General features: G+C 44.5%; 1 protein-coding gene across 6 annotated transcripts in view; it reads right to left on the bottom strand.

The window, feature by feature from the left end:
• The window catches only part of KALRN (kalirin RhoGEF kinase), a 1626736-nt gene that overhangs the window by 901093 nt on the left and 706802 nt on the right, over window positions 1-18841 (bottom strand). For all 6 annotated transcript variants that reach the window (XM_086957084.1, XM_086957086.1, XM_086957088.1 and 3 more), the window contains exon 8: window positions 11936-12067. In XM_086957084.1, the coding sequence (XP_086813210.1) occupies window positions 11936-12067 (132 nt within the window). The remainder of the gene's footprint in view (window positions 1-11935; window positions 12068-18841) is intronic.

Below are 18841 nucleotides of genomic sequence, written 5' to 3'. Positions count from 1 at the left end.
TTCAGTGAATTTCTAATGTTCAAAAAAAAATTAAAGTAAGATTGCATTACGGTTCCAAACTATAACTCCAATTTACTGTTTGTTTTTTCAGTGAATTTCTATGTTTTAACGTAAAGTAAGGTGTCCATTGTCATGCGTGACATGGAATTGAGTGTAGGGCCTGGTCTGCGGCCAGGCCATGTACCCACCCCACCAAGCACCCTATCCCCGCAGCGCTCAGCTGATTATGTCATGAAACAACATAAAGTGTGTCATTTTAAGTACGGCAGACCTACTGACTTTGTCGAAGGGTCTGAACACCAAAATGTAAAAAGTGGGCTATTGACTTTATCAAGGGCTCAGCACATCCACATATACAAAGCAGACCCAATGTCTTTGTCAAAAAGTCAGCAATAACTATAATCAAATGCATATTGTATTATTTCATAGATTGCAATGTTTAATAAAAGTGAAACAAAAAAAAAAAATCAACATGTCTGGGTCTTTATTTTAAACAATTTTCAGACCTGAAAATACAACTTTAGAATACACCAGAAGTTGTCCCTGCACTCCAGCTGAAGAACATGCAGATCCATCTCTGAGTGCTTTAAAAGAAAATAAGGTAAGCTCTTATGGGGTGATGGATTCAATGATCAAGGAGAGTTACCGTGTTTTTATTTTTAATGTTGTTGCGGGGGCTGCTAATCTCCCTGCAGCCCCCCCCACAACATTAAAAAATGGTTAGTGGTGCCTCTGCCCCTTCTAGAAGCACCACTAGGAACAATAAATATAATTGAAAAAAGCCCAAAGGCATTATGGGGATCCCACTGCACAAAGCAGAGAATAATAAATGAGAAGCTCTTGGCGCTCACTTATTATTCTTTTTTGTATTTTTTTTTCCAAAGTGAACGCGCACCCACAACACATGTGCCATCTTCCCATTTAATAAATATCAGCCAGACTGATGGGGTGCCTGGGGGCCTTAAAAAAGTGTTCAGGGAGGGGGGCAGCATGACCCCCTTCTCAAAAAACTAAAAAGAGGGGAGGCAGTTTTTTTTCAATCTGAGCCCCAGATATGAGTATCCTCAGGGAGATTAAGACTTCTGATAAAGAGAAAAAAAAATTGGTGCCGGGGTGGACCCTCCTCCCAACAGGCCTAGGGATACATGGAATCCCTAGCCTGTCCCCTATGTTTTTTCTAACCTTTTTGTAGGACAGGGAACAGAGTCTCATTTTCGTCGATGTGATGGCAGCCAATCAGATCATAGCTTTAGATCTTGGATCCTCTGCTATGAAAAATATACAAATATTTTGAACCTTAAATTCTCAAAAACTACTGAACGGATTTAGATCAAATCACAAAAGGCACACTTTCTGGACCAGAATCTAGCTTTCTGTCAAACTTAAGGAATTCCTTTCAGCCATTTTTGCGTTATTGCGGTTTGCTTTTCTATCAAGAATTGCATTAGGAAAACGTGTTTTGAGCCTCCTCTTTTTCTCAGCCCCTGCTTGACAATCACCCCAAAACTTTGAAGAAGGGAGCGGAGTTGGATTAACTTATCTTTTAGAAAGGTTTGTTACACTGGGGGGGATATATATATATAACTCATGCCTCTGCTGTACCTGCTGGCATTAACCTCTTCTATTTCCAGGCATACCAAACTACGTGGAATGGAGCAGGCTTTTTGGGAAGTCCCCGCTCTCCAGTAAAAGTCTGAGGGGGCAGAGCTAGGTAGTACGAGGCAGCTTTAAGGCACCATTTGTGTACATTAAGCACATATGTGAGAAGAGGAAGGAAGAGATTATACTCTACCCTACCAATCAATCACTATATATCTAAAGCGCGCTACATACCCGTGAGGGTCTCAAGGCGCGGGGGGGGGCGCTACTGATCGAAGAGCCAGGTCTTGAGAAGTCTTCTGAAGGCCAGCAGGTCCTGAGTTTGACGTAGGCTGGTAGGGAAAGAGTTCCAGGTATTGGCGGTGAGGTAGGAGAAGGATCTGATGCCGGCGGTGGCTTTACAGATACGAGGAACTGTGGCGAGGGCGAGGTTGGCTGAGCGGAGGCTTCGGGTGGGGGTGTGGAAGCTCAGTCAGTTGTTGAGGTATGTAGGTCCGGTGTTGTGTAGTGCTTTGTGTGCGTGGACGAGGAGTTTGAAGGTGATCCTCTTGTTGACGGGGAGCCAGTGCAGGCCTCTCAGGTGGGGTGTGATGTGGCTGCGTCGGGGGACGTTGAGGATCAGTCGTGCCGTGGCGTTCTGGATTCGTTGTAGTCGTCTCAGGAGCTTGGTAGTTGTTCCTGAGTAGAGGGCGTTCCCGTAGTCGAGTCTGCTGGTGATGAGGGCCTTGGTGACTGTTTTTGTTGTGTCGGGAGGGATCCATTTGAAGATCCTGCGGAGCATTCGGAGGGTGTTGAAGCAGGACGCGGAGACGGCGTTGACTTGCCTGGTCATGGAGAGGGTGGAGTCGAGGATGACCCCCAGGTTGCGTGCGTGGTCTGTGGGTTCCTGGGCTGTGCCTAGCGATGTGGGCCACCAGGAGTCGTCCCAGGCTGATGGGGTGGGTCCGAGAATGAGTACCTCCGTCTTGTCTGTATTCAGCTTCAGTCTGCTGTCCTTCATCCAGTTGGCTACGGCCTTCATTCCTCTGTGGAGGTTGGCTTTGGCGGTGTGGGGGTCTTCGGTGAGGGATATGATCAGCTGGGTGTCGTCGGCGTAGGAGATGATGTTGAGGTTAGGTTGTCGTGCGACGTGGGCGAGCGGTGCCATGTAGATATTGAACCGCGTCGGGCTGAGGGAGGGTCCCTGTGGGACGCCGCAGATGATCTCTGTGGTTTTTGAGCGGAAGGGTGGGAGGCGGACGCTCTGGGTTCTGCCGGAGAGGAAGGATGTGGTCCAGGCCAGGGCCTTTTCTTGAATTCCGGCGTCATGGAGGCGTGTTGATAGGGTGCGGTTGCAGACTGTGTCAAAGGCTGCTGATCGGTCCAGGAGGATGAGGGCAGCTGTTTCTCCTTTGTCCATCAGGATCCTGATGTCGTCAGTGGCGGCGATGAGGGCGTTCTCGGTGCTGTGGTTGCTGCGAAAGCCGGATTTGGAAGGGTCCAGGATGTTATTGTCTTCGAGGTAGCGGGTTAGCTGTTTGTTGACAATCTTCTCTATCACTTTTGCCGGGAAAGGGAGCAGGGAGATGGACCGGAAGTTCTTGAGGTCTTTGGGGTCCGCCTTGGGCTTCTTCAGAAGGGTGTTAATCTCGGCGGGCTTCCAGCTTTCCGGGAAGGCTGCTGTCTCGAAGGAACTGTTGATTGTTTTCCGGAGGTGGGGCGCGATGGTTGTGCTGGCTTTGTTGAAGACGTGGTGAGGGCAGGGGTCAGATGGGGATCCGGTGTGGATGGAGTTCATTATGGTGTCTTCGTTGCTGATGTAGGACCAGGTGGTCAGGCGGCTGGTGGTCGCAGGGGTGGTGGACTCGGTGGTGGGTGCGGGGGTGTCCGAGTTGAAACTGTCGTGGATGTCGGTGATCTAGCGGTGAAAGAAGGTGGCCAGGGAGTCGCACAGGTCTTGTGATGGTGGGATGTCGTTGGTGTTGGAGCTGGGGTTGGAGAGTTCTTTCACGATGCTGAAGAGCTCTTTGGTGTTGTGTGCGTTGTTGTCTAAGCATTCCTTGAAGGCGGTCCTCTTGGCGGTCCTGATGAGTTGGTGGTGTGTGCGGGTGGCGCTCTTGTGGGCTGTGTGGCTGTCTGGTGTTCGGATGTGGAGCCATTTCTTCTCCAGCTTCCGATAGGTGCGCCTGGAGATCCGGAGGTCTTCGGTGAACCAGGTGGCTTTCTTGTTGGTGTGGTTGGTTGTGGAGGTCTTGAGAGGGGTGAGGGTGTTGGCACAGTCGTTGATCCACTGTTTGAGGTTGGTCGCGGCGGTGTCTGGGTCTGTGGGGTCGGCGTGTGGTCAGGGCGAGTGTGGTGGTCAGTTGGTCCTTGGTGACCTTGCCCAAGCAGCGGCGTGGTAGCTGTTGGGTGCGGTGGTGTGTGGTGGGTTTCCTGAAGGTGAAGTGGACGCATCTGTGGTCGGTCCAGTGGGGTTCGGTGGTGTGGTTGAAGGAGACGTGGGGGCTTGAGAAGATGGGGTCCAGCGTGTGTCCAGCGGAGTGAGTGGGTGTCGTCACAAGCTGTTTGAGTCCGAGGTTGGCGAGGTTGGCGATCAGGGCGGTGGAGTTGGCGTCGTCGTTGTTCTCGAGGTGGAAGTTCAGGTCCCCGAGGAGGCTGTAGTGTGTGGAGGCGAGGGCGTGGGTGCTGACTAGGTCGGCGATGGTGTAGCTGAACTGTGGCCGTGGTCCGGGTGTCCTGTAAACTAGTGTCCCTCTGAGGGTGGTGTTGGGGTCGGTGTGGATCTGGAAGTGAATGTGCTCGGCGGTGGTGAGGGTGTTGTCGGTGTCGGTCGACACTCTGAGGGTGTCCTTGTGGATGATGGCGATTCCCCCTCCCACTCAGTTGGTGCGGTCTCTGCGGGAGATCTTGTAGCCCTGTGGGATGGCTATGGCGTTGTCTGGTGCTGAGGTGGCGTTCAGCCAGGTCTCCGTCAAGAAGGCGACGTCGGGCGCGGTGGAGTCTAGGAGGTCCCAGAGTTCGATGGCGTGTTTGCGGGCGGAGCGGGTGTTGAGGAGGATGCAGCGGAGGTGGTTGGGTTCTCTGGCTTGCGGTTTGGTGGACTGGATGTTGGTGAATCTGCAGTTCCGGCAGGCGAGGAGCCCTTGGGTGTGCTTCGGGGTGGCCCGGTAGCAGAGATGGTCTCGTCCGGTGTTGAGTGCGTGAAGGGTGAAGGAACCGTAGTGCATTGACAGGCAAATATAGTTGAGCCATTGCTGGAAGAGGCCAAACCCTTCACCTGTCCAAGATTTTCTGTTAGTATTATGATGATTTCCCTGTTAGCTGTATTAGCAGTTTTAGGCTGCTTCTGCTTTGCACAACCATACATAATACATTTGTTGTTATGACATTATTTTTTAAATGTGCTGCACATATCTGTTTTTAGTGACTCTTCTTGGGATTCAGTCTGAACATTTCGTACAAGGTCGAATATGGCGCACTGTTTTATTATGCCCGGTCAGCAACATCTCCTAACGTTTTTAGACATAACACCGTAGCACAGCTGCAGTTTTCTAACACAGTAGTTCTTATCATAAAAATCGTGTCTCGCCCCCTCAGCGGGCAGAGAGGAGAATTCCAGCAGAGAAACCAGTCCTGGAACAGAGGCAGCGGCCTTGCGTAAAATTAGTTTACACCTATGATGCGCACCACCTAACTACACACACCAGGTATGGTGTCTGTTGATAATCCCAGAGATCACGAATATATCCCTGTGCTCACATAGTGAGGGTAGGCCTAGATACATATATTAGTTGCTATGGTTGGAAATGTCATTGTATACAGCCTGCTAGTAATGCAGATCATGTAGCTTAGTCATAATTCTTTACTTATCGCAGCACAAATGCTTCAAAATAGGCTACGATAGTTTCAAAAAATATAATGTAAACTTCCTTTGTGTCTTACCTTTATTTATTATGGATATGCATGAGTGAGAAACGGAAGGTGATGATCAATTTCCACAGTTACCTTGGGGACTAGAGGTTTATGTTCTAGGTTTGGCGAAATCACCTGCTAAACTGGAAAGGTTAGGAGTTCAGGTGATGCACTTCGAGCTAGTCGGATTTGGGCCTACAGGTACTGATATGGCAGAGAGACTCAGTCCCTACATTCTGACGTCCTATTCTACCTAGGCACAGTTCTGCTTCCAGGTAGATTTCATTACAAGAACGGAGGCTACATTATGCATTCAAACTGGACCTAAAGGATGCTTACTTCACCATTCCTATGGCCATATCCCACAAACCCTTTCTTCAATTTGTCTGGAAAAATCACCTTTACCAATTTCAGGCTCTACCCTTCGGACTCTCCTCTGCCCCTTGGTGCTTCACCAAGGTCATGAGAGCTGCTGCCTCATCTCTAAGAATAAGGGGCATTTGATTAATCATTTACTTAGACAACATTCTTATAATGTCTCCAGATCCTTCACAACTAGCCAAAGACCTGAAGGCTGTGATGGATCTCCTAGAAATAAACAAAGAAAAATCAATTCTCACGCCTTCCAGATCTTTGGAGTTCCTAGGTTTCACAGTAGACACATTGAAATATCTCCTTTTACTACCTTCCAAAAAGATTACCAAAATCAGGAAGGAAATAAGACACGCCCTGAAACAGCCACTACTGGGTCTCCTCTCCTACTCCATCCAAGCCATCTTTCCCTATCCCCTCAACTATCGGGCCATCCAAAGGGAAAAGGCGAGAGCCCTAAGATCTGGCCTCTGGTACAGAGATCGGATCTAACTGGATCAAGAAGCCAATTCAGAACTAGCCTGGTGGCTCGAGAACTTAGACGTGTGGAACGAAAAAGCAATCTTTGGTTCAAAACCAGAGTTTGTTTTAGAATCAGATGCAAGCCTTCATGGCTGGGGAGCTTGTCTTCTCAATCAGAACACTGGTGGTATCTGGTCACAAGAGGAATCATCTCACCACATAAATTATTTAGAACTAACAGCTGGGCTTTTACGTCCTCATGAGTTTCAAACACTCTCTCCAGGGGAGGTCAGTCATTCTAAAGATGGACAACATGTCTGCGGTAACCTATATAAATCGTCTGGGAGGCACCAAATCTGCAGACCTCTCAAATCTAGAAAAGAAACTTTGGATGTTCTGTCTGGAACACAAGATTGCTCTCAAAGTGGAACACAAGATCGCTCTCAAAGCGGAATACCTTCCAGGAAAATCAAACATCTCTGCAGACTGGAACTCAAGATTCCTGTTAGATCACAGAGGTTGGAAACTGAATGTTTCCTTGTACAGTACCCTAAACAAGATCTGGGGCCCTCTAGAGATAGACTCATTTGCGAGCAGACTAACCTTTCAACTGTAGAACAACTTCAGCTGGATGCCCGACCCGGGTGCTCTAGCAGTCAACGCCTTACTACAACCTTGGAATGGAGCCACGGTGTATGCATTCCCTCCCTTTGCCATGATTCAGAGAGTTCTTCAGATAGTGAGACAGGATCAGTGCTTCCTTGTCCTAATAACTCCCTTTTGGCCATCCCAAGCAAGGTTCCCACCACTCTAGAACTAGCTTGCAACCCCCCTTCTTAATTCCTACCCTAGAGAATCTTCTTGCAGACGTACACAGAGGAGTTCAACCCCTAAATCAGAACGGGAGTTTAACGCTTCTTGCCTGGAGAATGTCAGGAGATCCAATGAAATCTCAGGATTTCCGGCGACGGTTGCAACTCTCCTCGGAGAGTCTTGGGCCCCAGGCACTCACGACGGCTATAACAACATATGGATAATCTGGGTACGTTGGTGCCTGGAAAGGAACCTGGATTCCTTGGAAGCACCTATTGTTGACCTAGTTAACTTCCTTGTTGAACAATTTGATAAAGGCCTCAGCTATAGAACTATCAATTGCAATAGATCGGCTTTTTCTGCTAGTCATGTCCTTGTCAATGGTAAAACGCCAGGTAAACATGTCATTGTTTGTAGAGGGATGAAAAGCATTAAATTTAAAAAGACCTCCTGAACCTGAATATGAAAGTCTTTGGGAAGTCAAACTAATCCTTGTTCTTTTCAATAACTGGCCCAATACTCTCCTCAATAGAAAACACCTTTCCATTAAGCTGGCTACTCTACTATGCCTAATCTCATGCAGAAGGGTCTCTGATGTCAAAGCCCTGGAGATTACGAATGAATCTTATAACATGTTCGGAGTCAAATTTGAGATTTATAGAAGAACAAAGACTATGTCTGATTCAATCTTTTACCCACATTTTGATTTATGTCCAAAACTTTGCATTGTGGACTACTTGAGAGAGTATGGTCGCAGAATGTTTGCTCTTCGCCCTCAGGATGTTAACCAATTACTTATATCCTTTGTTAAATCCCACAAAGACATAACCTCGACTTCTATTGCTAGATGGATTAAGACTGTTATGAGTTTAGCAGGTATTGACTTAAAGAAATTTCAAGCTCACTCCCTTAGAGGTGCGATGGCCAGTAAATCTCTCTGGTCTGGAGGTAAGTTGGACGACATTCTCAAAGCTACTGACTGGTCAAATGCTAGCAACTTTTTACGTCATTATTGCAAGCCTATTGAACATATGCCTGATGTTTTACAAAGCTATCAACATGCATAATGTAGCCTCCGTTATTGTAATGAAATTGCGATTCTCATATTACCATGACCAGAGAATATGGATTTCATTAAAGACACGGAGGCTGACATTATCCCTCCCATCCCACCCCTTGGTGGTCTTACAATGATTTAATGCTGTTTTCGTTACAGTTTATTACTGTACTTTTTATTAACAGTACTTGTTTCATCTCTTGTTCTTTTAGCTTGATAAGCTTTACACTATTTTTTACACTGAAGAGATATTTACTTCTTTCTCTTTTCAGGTAACGCTCCTTAACTGGGTGTAGTCTTGTCTTTGGTTTTACCTTCGTTCTTCCTTCTTCATCCTGCTCATCAGAAGATAGTTTTGATGTATCAAGTTTCATGAACTTATTTTCCTCCACTTTTAAAACAGGCAGATTGTTGATGGCTCATGCCTTTCATGTGTTGCTATTGTTCTGTTCTGGAAACTTTTAATATTGTGATGTAAGCGGCTGCTTGGACTGCATTAAAGGAATAATGCATAATGTCAGTCTCTGTGTCTTTAATAAAAATGCAGTTTCTCTAGTCATGGTAATATGAGAATCGCAACTCCCTGCAACATTAGACATGGCCATATTCCCTCAAAGAGGAAAGGACAACTCTGGAGGGACTTCAGGGAGTTGAATGGGATGGAGATGTAGCGATGGGATATTGTAGCGAATGGCCACTGTTGTCTGATGGGGATGAGACAAATTACAATTCCATCTTAAAGAACTTTGGCCAGGCAGGCAGTGTAGTGAGTGTGTTTCCGAACCACGTTGGAGCAATGGTCATGCTATATGGCTGAAAGGAAGGGGTTGAACAGGATAGATCCCAATATCTAGGTAATCTACAATTATACCAGTTTATCCTACCCAAAGAAAGGGAAAATGTGTATATACACTGATTACTAGGGAACTATACATCCTTTGTGGCAGGACTAAATATTGACTGCAGTGCTTAAATTTAAATTTAAACTCGATATGCAACGTTTTTTGAAGAGTGTTATTTTTTATTACTTGTCCACAGCTTTAGTTTTACTGACACATCTTATGGAGACTTCTTTCATTTGTGCGTCAGCGTATAAATTGGCTTAAAAAAACAGGCGACAAAACGTATGCTGATTCTTTCAATTTACTTTTATCCCACTATAATATCAAATGTTTAGGGCAGAATCTACTGTTATAAAAACAATTTACATCTAATTGTTGTAAATTGTAATTTTCAGTCAATGAAATTAGATTGAGGGTTAGAAAGACTAATATATAGACATTCTATTTAGCACCCTTTTTACCCAAGCACAGCAGTAGCTTGCGGCATTGTGGAATCCGAAGTCTCTTACGAGGTACATATTCTGTAGATCTAAATTGTGACTACAAGACAGTGGTGTAGCAAGGGCGCGAATTTTGGGTGTGGCATCCCACCCTCCATCCTTACCTGCGGTTGTCACGGGGCAACAAATGCAGGATTCTCCAACACCACCCCCCTTTGCATTCTGCCGTCGCGGGCGGCAAACACAGAGACCACCAGGACCCCACCTTTTACATGCGGCATATATCTTATATAAAGTTGAAAATTGCCAGAAAATTCTAGTCAAGTCTCTTCCTTTTAAAATTGGGATCATAAGCATTTAAAGAAACATTGTTAGTTTTTGTGTGTGTAGAGCGAAACAAGAGTCATTGGATAGTTTGAACAGTTTCCATGCTCAATTACATGAACCTAAATGTAGGGTACAATGCAGACTAGGGTACTGATACTACCCCAGAGTGAATTAGGACATTTAGTAGTAAATTGTGCTGTTAAAATTTGTGGATTCTCTTAGTGTGACCCTGAAACCAAGATCTGCTATAGACTTTGGAATTTAGGATTCCTGATACACCATTGTTAGTCACATAGCCAATAAAATCAACATAACTCAATCTAAGTGTGTGTTTGTAGCGTGTGTAGAAAGCAATTTTTGTTAGTTATGAAAGTATGGACAGCCGACACATATTTCACTCTGTTGATTTTTTTTAAAGCTTTTGTTAAAAAAAGAAAACATGTTATGGAGGTCTGGATGTTTGATTATTGGTGTCCGAATCATTCCTAGTGGCCAAGTAGCAGGAAAACGCGTTGTCATTTTGGCCACCACTGCAAGTCTTGTCACTTCAGAATCAAGATATCACCTGAAGTGTCAAAACATGCAGGGATGAGTGAAACAAAATAAATATTTCCTGTTAACGGAGAGCTAGATGGGACTCACATTTAGCTAACAAAAGCCTTGAGAAAGTTAATCGACCAATTTGCCTGAGCAACACACATTTCGGATCTACAGTTTCATTACTAATAGAAAACCACTTGCTACTCCTGCTTGGATTGATGTATGATGAATTGATACCCTATATGACTAATGGTGGTGCATCACGATTGTTAAATCTCAACCGGTTATAAACCGAAACAACTTAAAATATTGTATCACTTTTAAAAAGAGTTTTTAGCTATTCTTTTAGTGGTGTGCTTCAATTACAATTATTTTATATATTTTGGACTTAAGTTGTATAAATCAATATAGAACAAGGATTGATTGATTGCAGTATTGACCAATATATAGCGATGACTGATTTATATATATTACCAAATTAGCCATCTAACAATCTATATAGGATTACAGACACAAAAAATGCCTTTTATGCTGAACTTACAAAAGTAAAACTGATTTTAAGGAGGACAGGGGAGTGATTTCAACAGGGTAGTAAAATCTAGCATTGGGGTTCATAACTCCAAATAAATGTATCAAATGAGGAACTTTCCAACTTTAATCAGTTCTTAATAGAGTAATACATAATTTTATATTATTTCTCAATTATTCACTAGCAACCCATTTCTTATAGGTTCTATTAAAAGAGAGTCATTTCTGTTCATTTACGAAGCGATTATGTTGGAAGATAATTACAGTGTCTTCTAGAGGCACCTGAGTTAGGTGGAACATGTAATGCAAAAGATTAAATGATAATAGAATTAATAATAAGGTAGACTTCCGAGCCAAAGACTTGGTAACTTTGACATTCCCAGAATCACGAGCCTTCTTTTCAGTGGGTAATGTTAGTCCCTTCCTTTGTTCATTACATTTAGTTTTACTTTTCAACAACCTACACTTAAATAGCTGTAGAGTGTGAATAGGAGCATTTTGAGCGGGAGCAGGCAAGTAAGAGAACAAATATAAGGTGGAGATAGGAGTAAGATCTAATTTGTCACCGCTTCAAATTTACAGCAAATGCGTTGAACAATTAGAAGGTAGCCCGAGTGCAGGCCAACCGGCCCCTGTAAGTGAGCAGTCAGGACTAAACCGTCAGCTTTTATGCTGTGCTGAAGGTTTGTGTGCTTGTACGCGTGTGTGATTATGTGTCATTACAGATAGGTCATAGAGCCTGGATGGTCAACCTGAAGCCACATCACTATTCCTTCTCCCTGACACAAACCTACCCCTCCTTAAAGGGGCTAGTTTATGGAGCAGAGAAGGGAAAATACATAATCTTCTGACATGGATGAACCAATTTTATCTATCTAGGAAGGATAAAAGGCTGAATTAGCCCTGCCCAAACACAGAACTGTGGCCTCTAGATCTTCTGCAGATCTCCACAACAGAAGCTCTAACAACTGAGGCACCGGACTAACCCAGAGACCTAAAGCCCAAGAGGCAAAGACGTTCTCTGTCCTGAGTACCTAAGCATGTTGTACCAGAGCATTACGTACCTCGCTGTATGCCTGCGTCACTTGCTCATACAGGGATTGGTGGTGGTGGATCGCCAGCTCCAGGTCCTGCATTTCGGAGGGAAGACCTCCTTCGTTGCACATCTTGCACCAGGCATCAACACCTGACAGAAACTGGAGAAAAAAAACATGCAGTCCAATCAAAAAGCAGCAGCAGACTGTGTAACAAAGTCAGCTTTCAAAAAAGACGATAAGCCAAAGTTCAGATTTATCACACATAAAAGATGATTAAACTAAAAGATAAATAAGCCAAGAGCATACCATCATATATTCTAAATGCTAATGTTTTTAAATAAACATGCAAATCCTTCAACCACAAAACTGTCAAAAAATGTTAACTGAAATATTCAAATTTGCACTAGTCAGTCACAAGAACAAGGCGCAGAGAGCTCGTGGGCCTTCTTCTTCCTTAATGGGCCTCTTTTCTTGTCAGATATATCATCCGGAAGCGGAGGCACACTGGTAACTGGTCAGCATGGACTTCGAGCCACCCTATGTCAGAACATATGCGAAAAACCGAGAAGCATCTGAGCACTGGAAGGCCCTTACAGCCCGATTATTCCCACAGCAACACACATGCTGCCTCCCATATGCGGCAACCATGGCTACTGTTGCATAGGACAAACTAAAATATCACATCAATGGACACTTCCCTTGCTGGGGTAACTGCAACAATGTATCTGCCCGCCAGTCTCATCTCTGGCCCTGGTCTCCCGGTAAAAGCCGGGTACGGCTGAGCACAAGGGCAGGAGCGGACAATATGGCTGTTCTGTTGGTTGAAGACGACCATCAGTCAGGGCTGCCAGCGTTGACTGGCATATCTATGTCTCAAAAACTGATTTGTCCCGTTTGCTTAATGAAGAGCCAAATGTAAAGAAATGATTATTCAAGGCCCTGTGTTTAGAAAACCTATTGCCAGTTTGGCAAAGACGAGGATATTTCCAACACAAAACTTAATTTGTCCGGAAATAGTTCTTAATACTTGATTTAAATTTCCCAAAAGGGTGACAGAAATAAATGCTTAAGGCATTAAGAAGCATTTCTTTCATTCCAACTATTTCGTTTTATATTTGTTAAGTACACAAATGGAGATGTAGGGGGGGTTTACAGAATCTCTCTTTAGGTCTTTAGAAAGGTGTAGAGCAAGTTCATGGGCGAACATCTAAGTCAGGCAACCAATTGTATCAAGTGTATAAAGCCAGTATACAACACAACGAAATCTAGACCTGCAATCACATTTGCACTAGATAACAAGCATTGGAAATGCAATAGGTCTCGCAGCATTAGAGTTAGTGCTTTTAGAATTGTTTATGGGTTTTTTTGTAAATCTTTAGCATTTTTGTTTCCTGTAGCCAATGCTAAAGTATTACAAATAAAAAAAGCCATAAACATTTCTAAAAGCTCTAACTGAAATGGTCTGAGAACTATTGCACTGTGTGAGGGTGAGGGTGAGTGAGGGTGAGTGAGGGTGCGGGTGAGTGAGGGTGAGTGAGGGGTTGAGGGTGAGTGAGGGTGAGTGAGGGTGAGTGAGGGTGAGTGAGGGTGAGGGTGAGTGAGGTGTTGAGGGTGAGTGAGGGTGAGTGAGGGTGAGGGTGAGTGAGGGTGAGGGGTTTTGGGTGAGTGAGGGTGAGGGGGAGTAGTTGAGGCTGAGTGAGGGTGAGTGAGAGTGAGGGTGAGTGAGGGGTTGAGGGTGAGGGGTTGAGGGTGAGTGAGTGAGGGTGAGGGGTTGAGGGTGAGTGAGGGTGAGGGTGAGGGGTTGAGGGTGAGGGGTTGAGGGTGAGTGAGGGTGAGTGAGGGTGAGGGGTTGAGGGTGAGTGAGGGTGAGGGGTTGAGGGTGAGTGAGGATGAGTGAGAGTGAGGGTGAGTGAGGGGTTGAGGGTGAGTGAGGGGTTGAGGGTGAGTACTGCAATAATGGTAAATGCTGTTATTATCTGTGAAGGCCTTTTGAAATATACACAAGTTAGGATTTACTCCTTGGTAGTCCCACATTTGGAATTCAGGTAAAATGAGTAACAATAAAGCAAAATAATTTGGGAAGGTTCACCAAAAATTAGTCAAGTGGGGAAGCCAGGACTCGAGCCCAGATTTCCTTTCACTGGCCAATGTCGCCTCGCTCCAGTTTACACTTCAAAATAATTGCCACCTGGGGTATCTTACAAGAGCTAAATTAGAACACTGCATTAAATAAGGTTGACTTAAAAAATGCATGTTGTTGTATCTTTGCCTTTAATTCTAACATTCTCTGTTAAGAATGTTATTCTGTCATGATTGAGAATGTGTGTGTGGGAAGCTATGACCAGTTGAAGCTGCCGTTTGACTGTGGCCACATGCCTCTCCGATGGTTGTGAATAAAGCTACTTTAATTCACTTGAACAGGATCTTCGTTTTATTACTGGCGATGCAGGACGCCCATCGGAAAAGAATCCGACGTACAGGAAGTCATTTTGGATAACTTACATGGATTGGAAGTGGGTCAGTGTACTTTGTGACTTTCAGGATGTCACCGGACGTGTGAGACGCTGGAGCACACCACGTTAAGAGCACCGTGAAAGGAGCCTACATAATCAGCGCTATTTAGAAGGAAACGTTAAAACAAGTTCTTCTAAAATTCACTCATTGCTCCAGATCGCAAGGAATGAGTGCGGCACGGAGGGAAGAGAGGGGAGGGGGGAGGAGAAATGCGACACGGCGGGAAGGGGAGGGGGCGGAGCGGGTTAAATTAAACAAACAAGAGGGACGGAGGAGAGGGGAGGGGGGAGGAGAAATGCGACACGGCGGGAAGGGGAGGGGGCGGAGCGCCCATCGGAAAAGAATCCGACGTGCAGGAAGTCATTTTGGATAACTTACATGGATTGGAAGTGGGTCAGTGTACTTTGTGACTTTTAGGATTCCTTCAAATATTTATTGACTGTGTAGCTGAATTCCGGCTGAAGTTAACAGTATAGCAACATTTATTTACCTTATTTTAGCAAGGTAAAAGTGTTTGTGAGAAGTGCTTACTGTTGTTTGTTTAGTGTTTCGCTGGTAGCATCTTTTAAAAATCCTATTGTGCGCGTGTGGAAGCAACGTGGACAGAGGCGCGAGAGGCTCAAGCTTGAAACAATGTGTCGTACGTGACATTCTATTGTGCGCGTGTAAAGGCAGCGCGAACAGAGGCGTGTGAGGCACAAGCTGGAAACAATGTGCTGTACGTGACTGGAATCCTGTAGGAAGCGTATAAAGACAGCGCGAGGAGAGGCGCGTGAAGCGCGAGACGAGAACACTCTGCTGTGTGTGTGATTTGAACACCGTCGGATGAGATGTCACCGGACGTGTGAGACGCTGGAGCACACCAGGTTAAGAGCACCGTGAAAGGAGCCTACATAATCAGCGCTATTTAGAAGGAAACGTTCAAACAAGTTCTTCTAAAATTCACTCATTGCTCCAGATCGCAAGGAATGAGTGCGGCACGGAGGGAAGAGAGGGGAGGGGGGAGGAGAAATGCGACACGGCGGGAAGGGGAGGGGGCGGAGCGGGTTAAATTAAACAAACAAGAGGGACGGAGGAGAGGGGAGGGGGAGGAGAAATGCGACACGGCAGGAAGGCGAGGGGGCGGAGCGGGTAAAACAAGACGGACGTGCACGCGCTTTTAAGCTCAATGCGCATGCGCATTGAGCTTAAAAGTCACGGGCACTGCAAGGAATCGCCACGATTCCTTGCAGTGTGGATAAAGAGTGGATAAGTCCCAATACTCTCGCTTGCTCGATGCGCATGCGCATCGACAGGCGAGACCTAAAAAAATCAGTGTAATATGATGATTTTGAATTGCCTGCACCAGGGCTTTAAGTGGGATGAAAAAACTGTGGGGTCTCTCAAAGGGGCGTGGCAAGTGTAATTAGGGGCGTGGTTTTAAATCACTTAGGCTAAAAATCTGTGTTTAGCATAGTGTGCAGCCCTACTTGTATTTTGCTGTTTCTGTCATTACATCCATTCCAGATATGTGATACAACAAGTAACATACCTACAACACGTCAGGACTATTGGCTTTGTCAACGGTTATTAGTTGCATAAGATAAGTAAGATGCAACTATGGCTTGTTGCATATAATATTGAAAAAGCTTCCAATTAAAGCCCTGGTGACCCTACCACAATGTTGCTGCTCTTGAGTTTCGGAAAGGGAAGGGAAATCCAGAGAGAAAATGACTCTCTTTAAAGGATTTCCCTTCCCACACAACGCTCACCTGGCATGACGTCCACTAGTGAGAAGTGAGTAGTGTGGGCAGCGCACATCGACGTGCCTGCTGTCTCGAAACAGGTCTCTATCAGGTTGTTTAGTGCCATGGCACTTTTTTTCGGACTGCAGTGACAGCAAACTGCTGTCACTGCAGTCCGGAAAAAAAAGGACCGCCTGTGCCAGGGCTCAAAACAGAGCCCGATAGAGACCCGTTTCGAGGCCCCTTAAAAAAAACTGCCGGTGCTCAGACCCCTTGAGACCCGGCCCACTTAAAGCCCTGGCCTGCACTAGTTTAAACTATATTTCTGGTCCTCGTTTTTTACACGTCTATGTTCCCTATTGCATGGAGACAGAGTTCTTTTTTTTCATTCTTTTATGTTGAAACAAGACTCACTATTCTTTTTGTTCAGAATCAATGACCCGAATTATTACAAAAGGGTGAGATTTAAGACTGCTAGAGACATTGCTAGGATCTGGGTTAATATATTAAAATTTTGCAAAACAACTTTTTTTCACCCAAAATTACCGTTGTGGGGTAACCCAGGTCTCCCGGCTTTTTTTACAGATTCTATTACTCATAGTTGGGCGTCTCTTGGGATTAAGACACTGGCGGATCTATACGGCTTACAGGGGTTTTTAGAATTTAATACGCTCAAACAGTTATATGATCTACCGGAAGCTACAAGATTCAAACACATGCAAATGCACGACTATTTGATTAATAAGAAAAATATACAAAATATCTCTGAATGGGGTAACGTCGTTTACGACGCAACTTTCAGCACGCAGTGCTATTACAACGCGGTTTTTAAATCGCATTCTATTACAAAGCATGACTCTGGGGGGCGCTCAAGGATAGGGAATACTTTTAATTTACTTTCCAACACCTTCCTTAGTGTCAACGGGGACTGGTGTTGGAATAGTAAATTAAAATATTCACTATCCAACACCCCTTTCTGTTATGCGTTGTAAAAGAATGCGGTATAAAAACCGCGTTGTTACAGCATGCGTGCTAAAAGCATGCGTTGTAACAACATACATCCCTCTGAATGTGACATATGGACCTGTCTTTATTCAAACAAGAACAAATCAATTATTAGCGAAGCCTATAAAACACTTAGCACGTTTAAAACAAATGATGGTGATAAACTGGCCGCGAAGTGGAGCACCCAACTAAGTTTAAATATCACTCCTAATCAGATAGAGCACTCCCTGGTTAATATAAACAATCTTGTACGATCATCTAGCCTTCGGCTACAACAATACAGAACGACCTGCATGCTCTACTACACACCTGAAAGAATCTCCAGATGGTCCCCGAACCCCTCCTTTAGCAGCCGTACTAAATAACCTAAATGTTCGACCGAAGCAGCCAATATAGTGCATATACTGTATTCCTGCCCCAAACTTAAGACCTTCTGGGGGGATATACTGAGTGTCCTTAGATTAAAAAATATCTTGCTCCCCACCATCACGGCTGCCTCGGTCCTACTAGATCTTAATCTCTCTTCATCTTCACAATCAGCCCTAACCACTATACTTATCTCATGCGCTAAATTAACCTTGGCTAGGGCTTGGATAGATCCAGAACCACCGACGGTTTGGAAGTGGTGGTCACTAGTAACAGAGATACATGCCATGGAGTTAGCCCTAGCAAATTTTAGGGGAACACGCTCACTGATTAAATTCAATAGAAACTGGGGTACTTTTCTAGATTAAAATCTTATTCAAATGCTGTATAATTGTTAAGTTTCTCTGGTTTGATTCTGTAATAGGAATTCCTTCTACTGTGTTTACATATCAAATTATTTCGTCTATAACATATATACTTTAAATGTCTCTCAGTATATGTATGAATTATCTATGTATTTTTGTTGTCTTTTTCTTTTTCTGTCAGCCCGCTAACATTAATAAAAAAAAAAAAAGAATTGCCTGCACTAATTGTTTTTCACTACCATTTTTGTTAGATAACGCGATTCACAACAGAAAGGAAAAGCAATATATTATCTTGGTTGACAGACCACAGGTATATCATCAAATAAACGATAAACTAATATCTTGAATAGTGCATGAAATAGTGTAGAATTACAGGCAACAAGTGTATTAGTGACCCACAAAGTAGTTCACAATTATCATTTTGTGTTTAACATTACAGAGTTCTCCCTCATTCACAGAATTTACAATCCTCCACAATTGTCTACATTTATTTAGGTCATTGTTCACCTTGGGGTCACTTCAAACCGCAGTAATTCGCATCTTTTTAGCAACTATCCATTCACTAAGGTCTTTGCACCATGGTTTACTCACTGATCCCTTAACTTTTTTTATTTTTTTTATATGCCTTCACCATTCTCTGTTCCGTCATGCACACCGAGGAATGCGCCATGATAATGTTTTAAAATGTTTGAGTGATGCTCACTCATAACATGTTCGTAGGTAATGCCTGGCAATTACTGAAACCCAGAAATCCCACCCTCCACCCCAACAAGCCAGTGGAAATTTCTTCAACATAAACACAATCCCTGTCCCTTCAAGGGAACTAAGTTGTAGTACAACAGGAATTAGAAAAGTGCATATTCTAGGGGATCCACGTGGGGAACCTGTAGAAGCTGGCTTATCAAAACCCTTCATATACAAGATAGGATGTCCGATGGGGAAAGGTGTCTTGGTATAAG

Source organism: Lissotriton vulgaris, chromosome 2_1, assembly GCF_964263255.1.
Source record: "Lissotriton vulgaris chromosome 2_1, aLisVul1.2, whole genome shotgun sequence".
NCBI classification, from domain to species: Eukaryota; Metazoa; Chordata; class Amphibia; order Caudata; family Salamandridae; genus Lissotriton; species Lissotriton vulgaris.
Note: the sequence above shows the minus strand (reverse complement) of the source record. Positions and strands in the feature narration are given on the sequence as shown.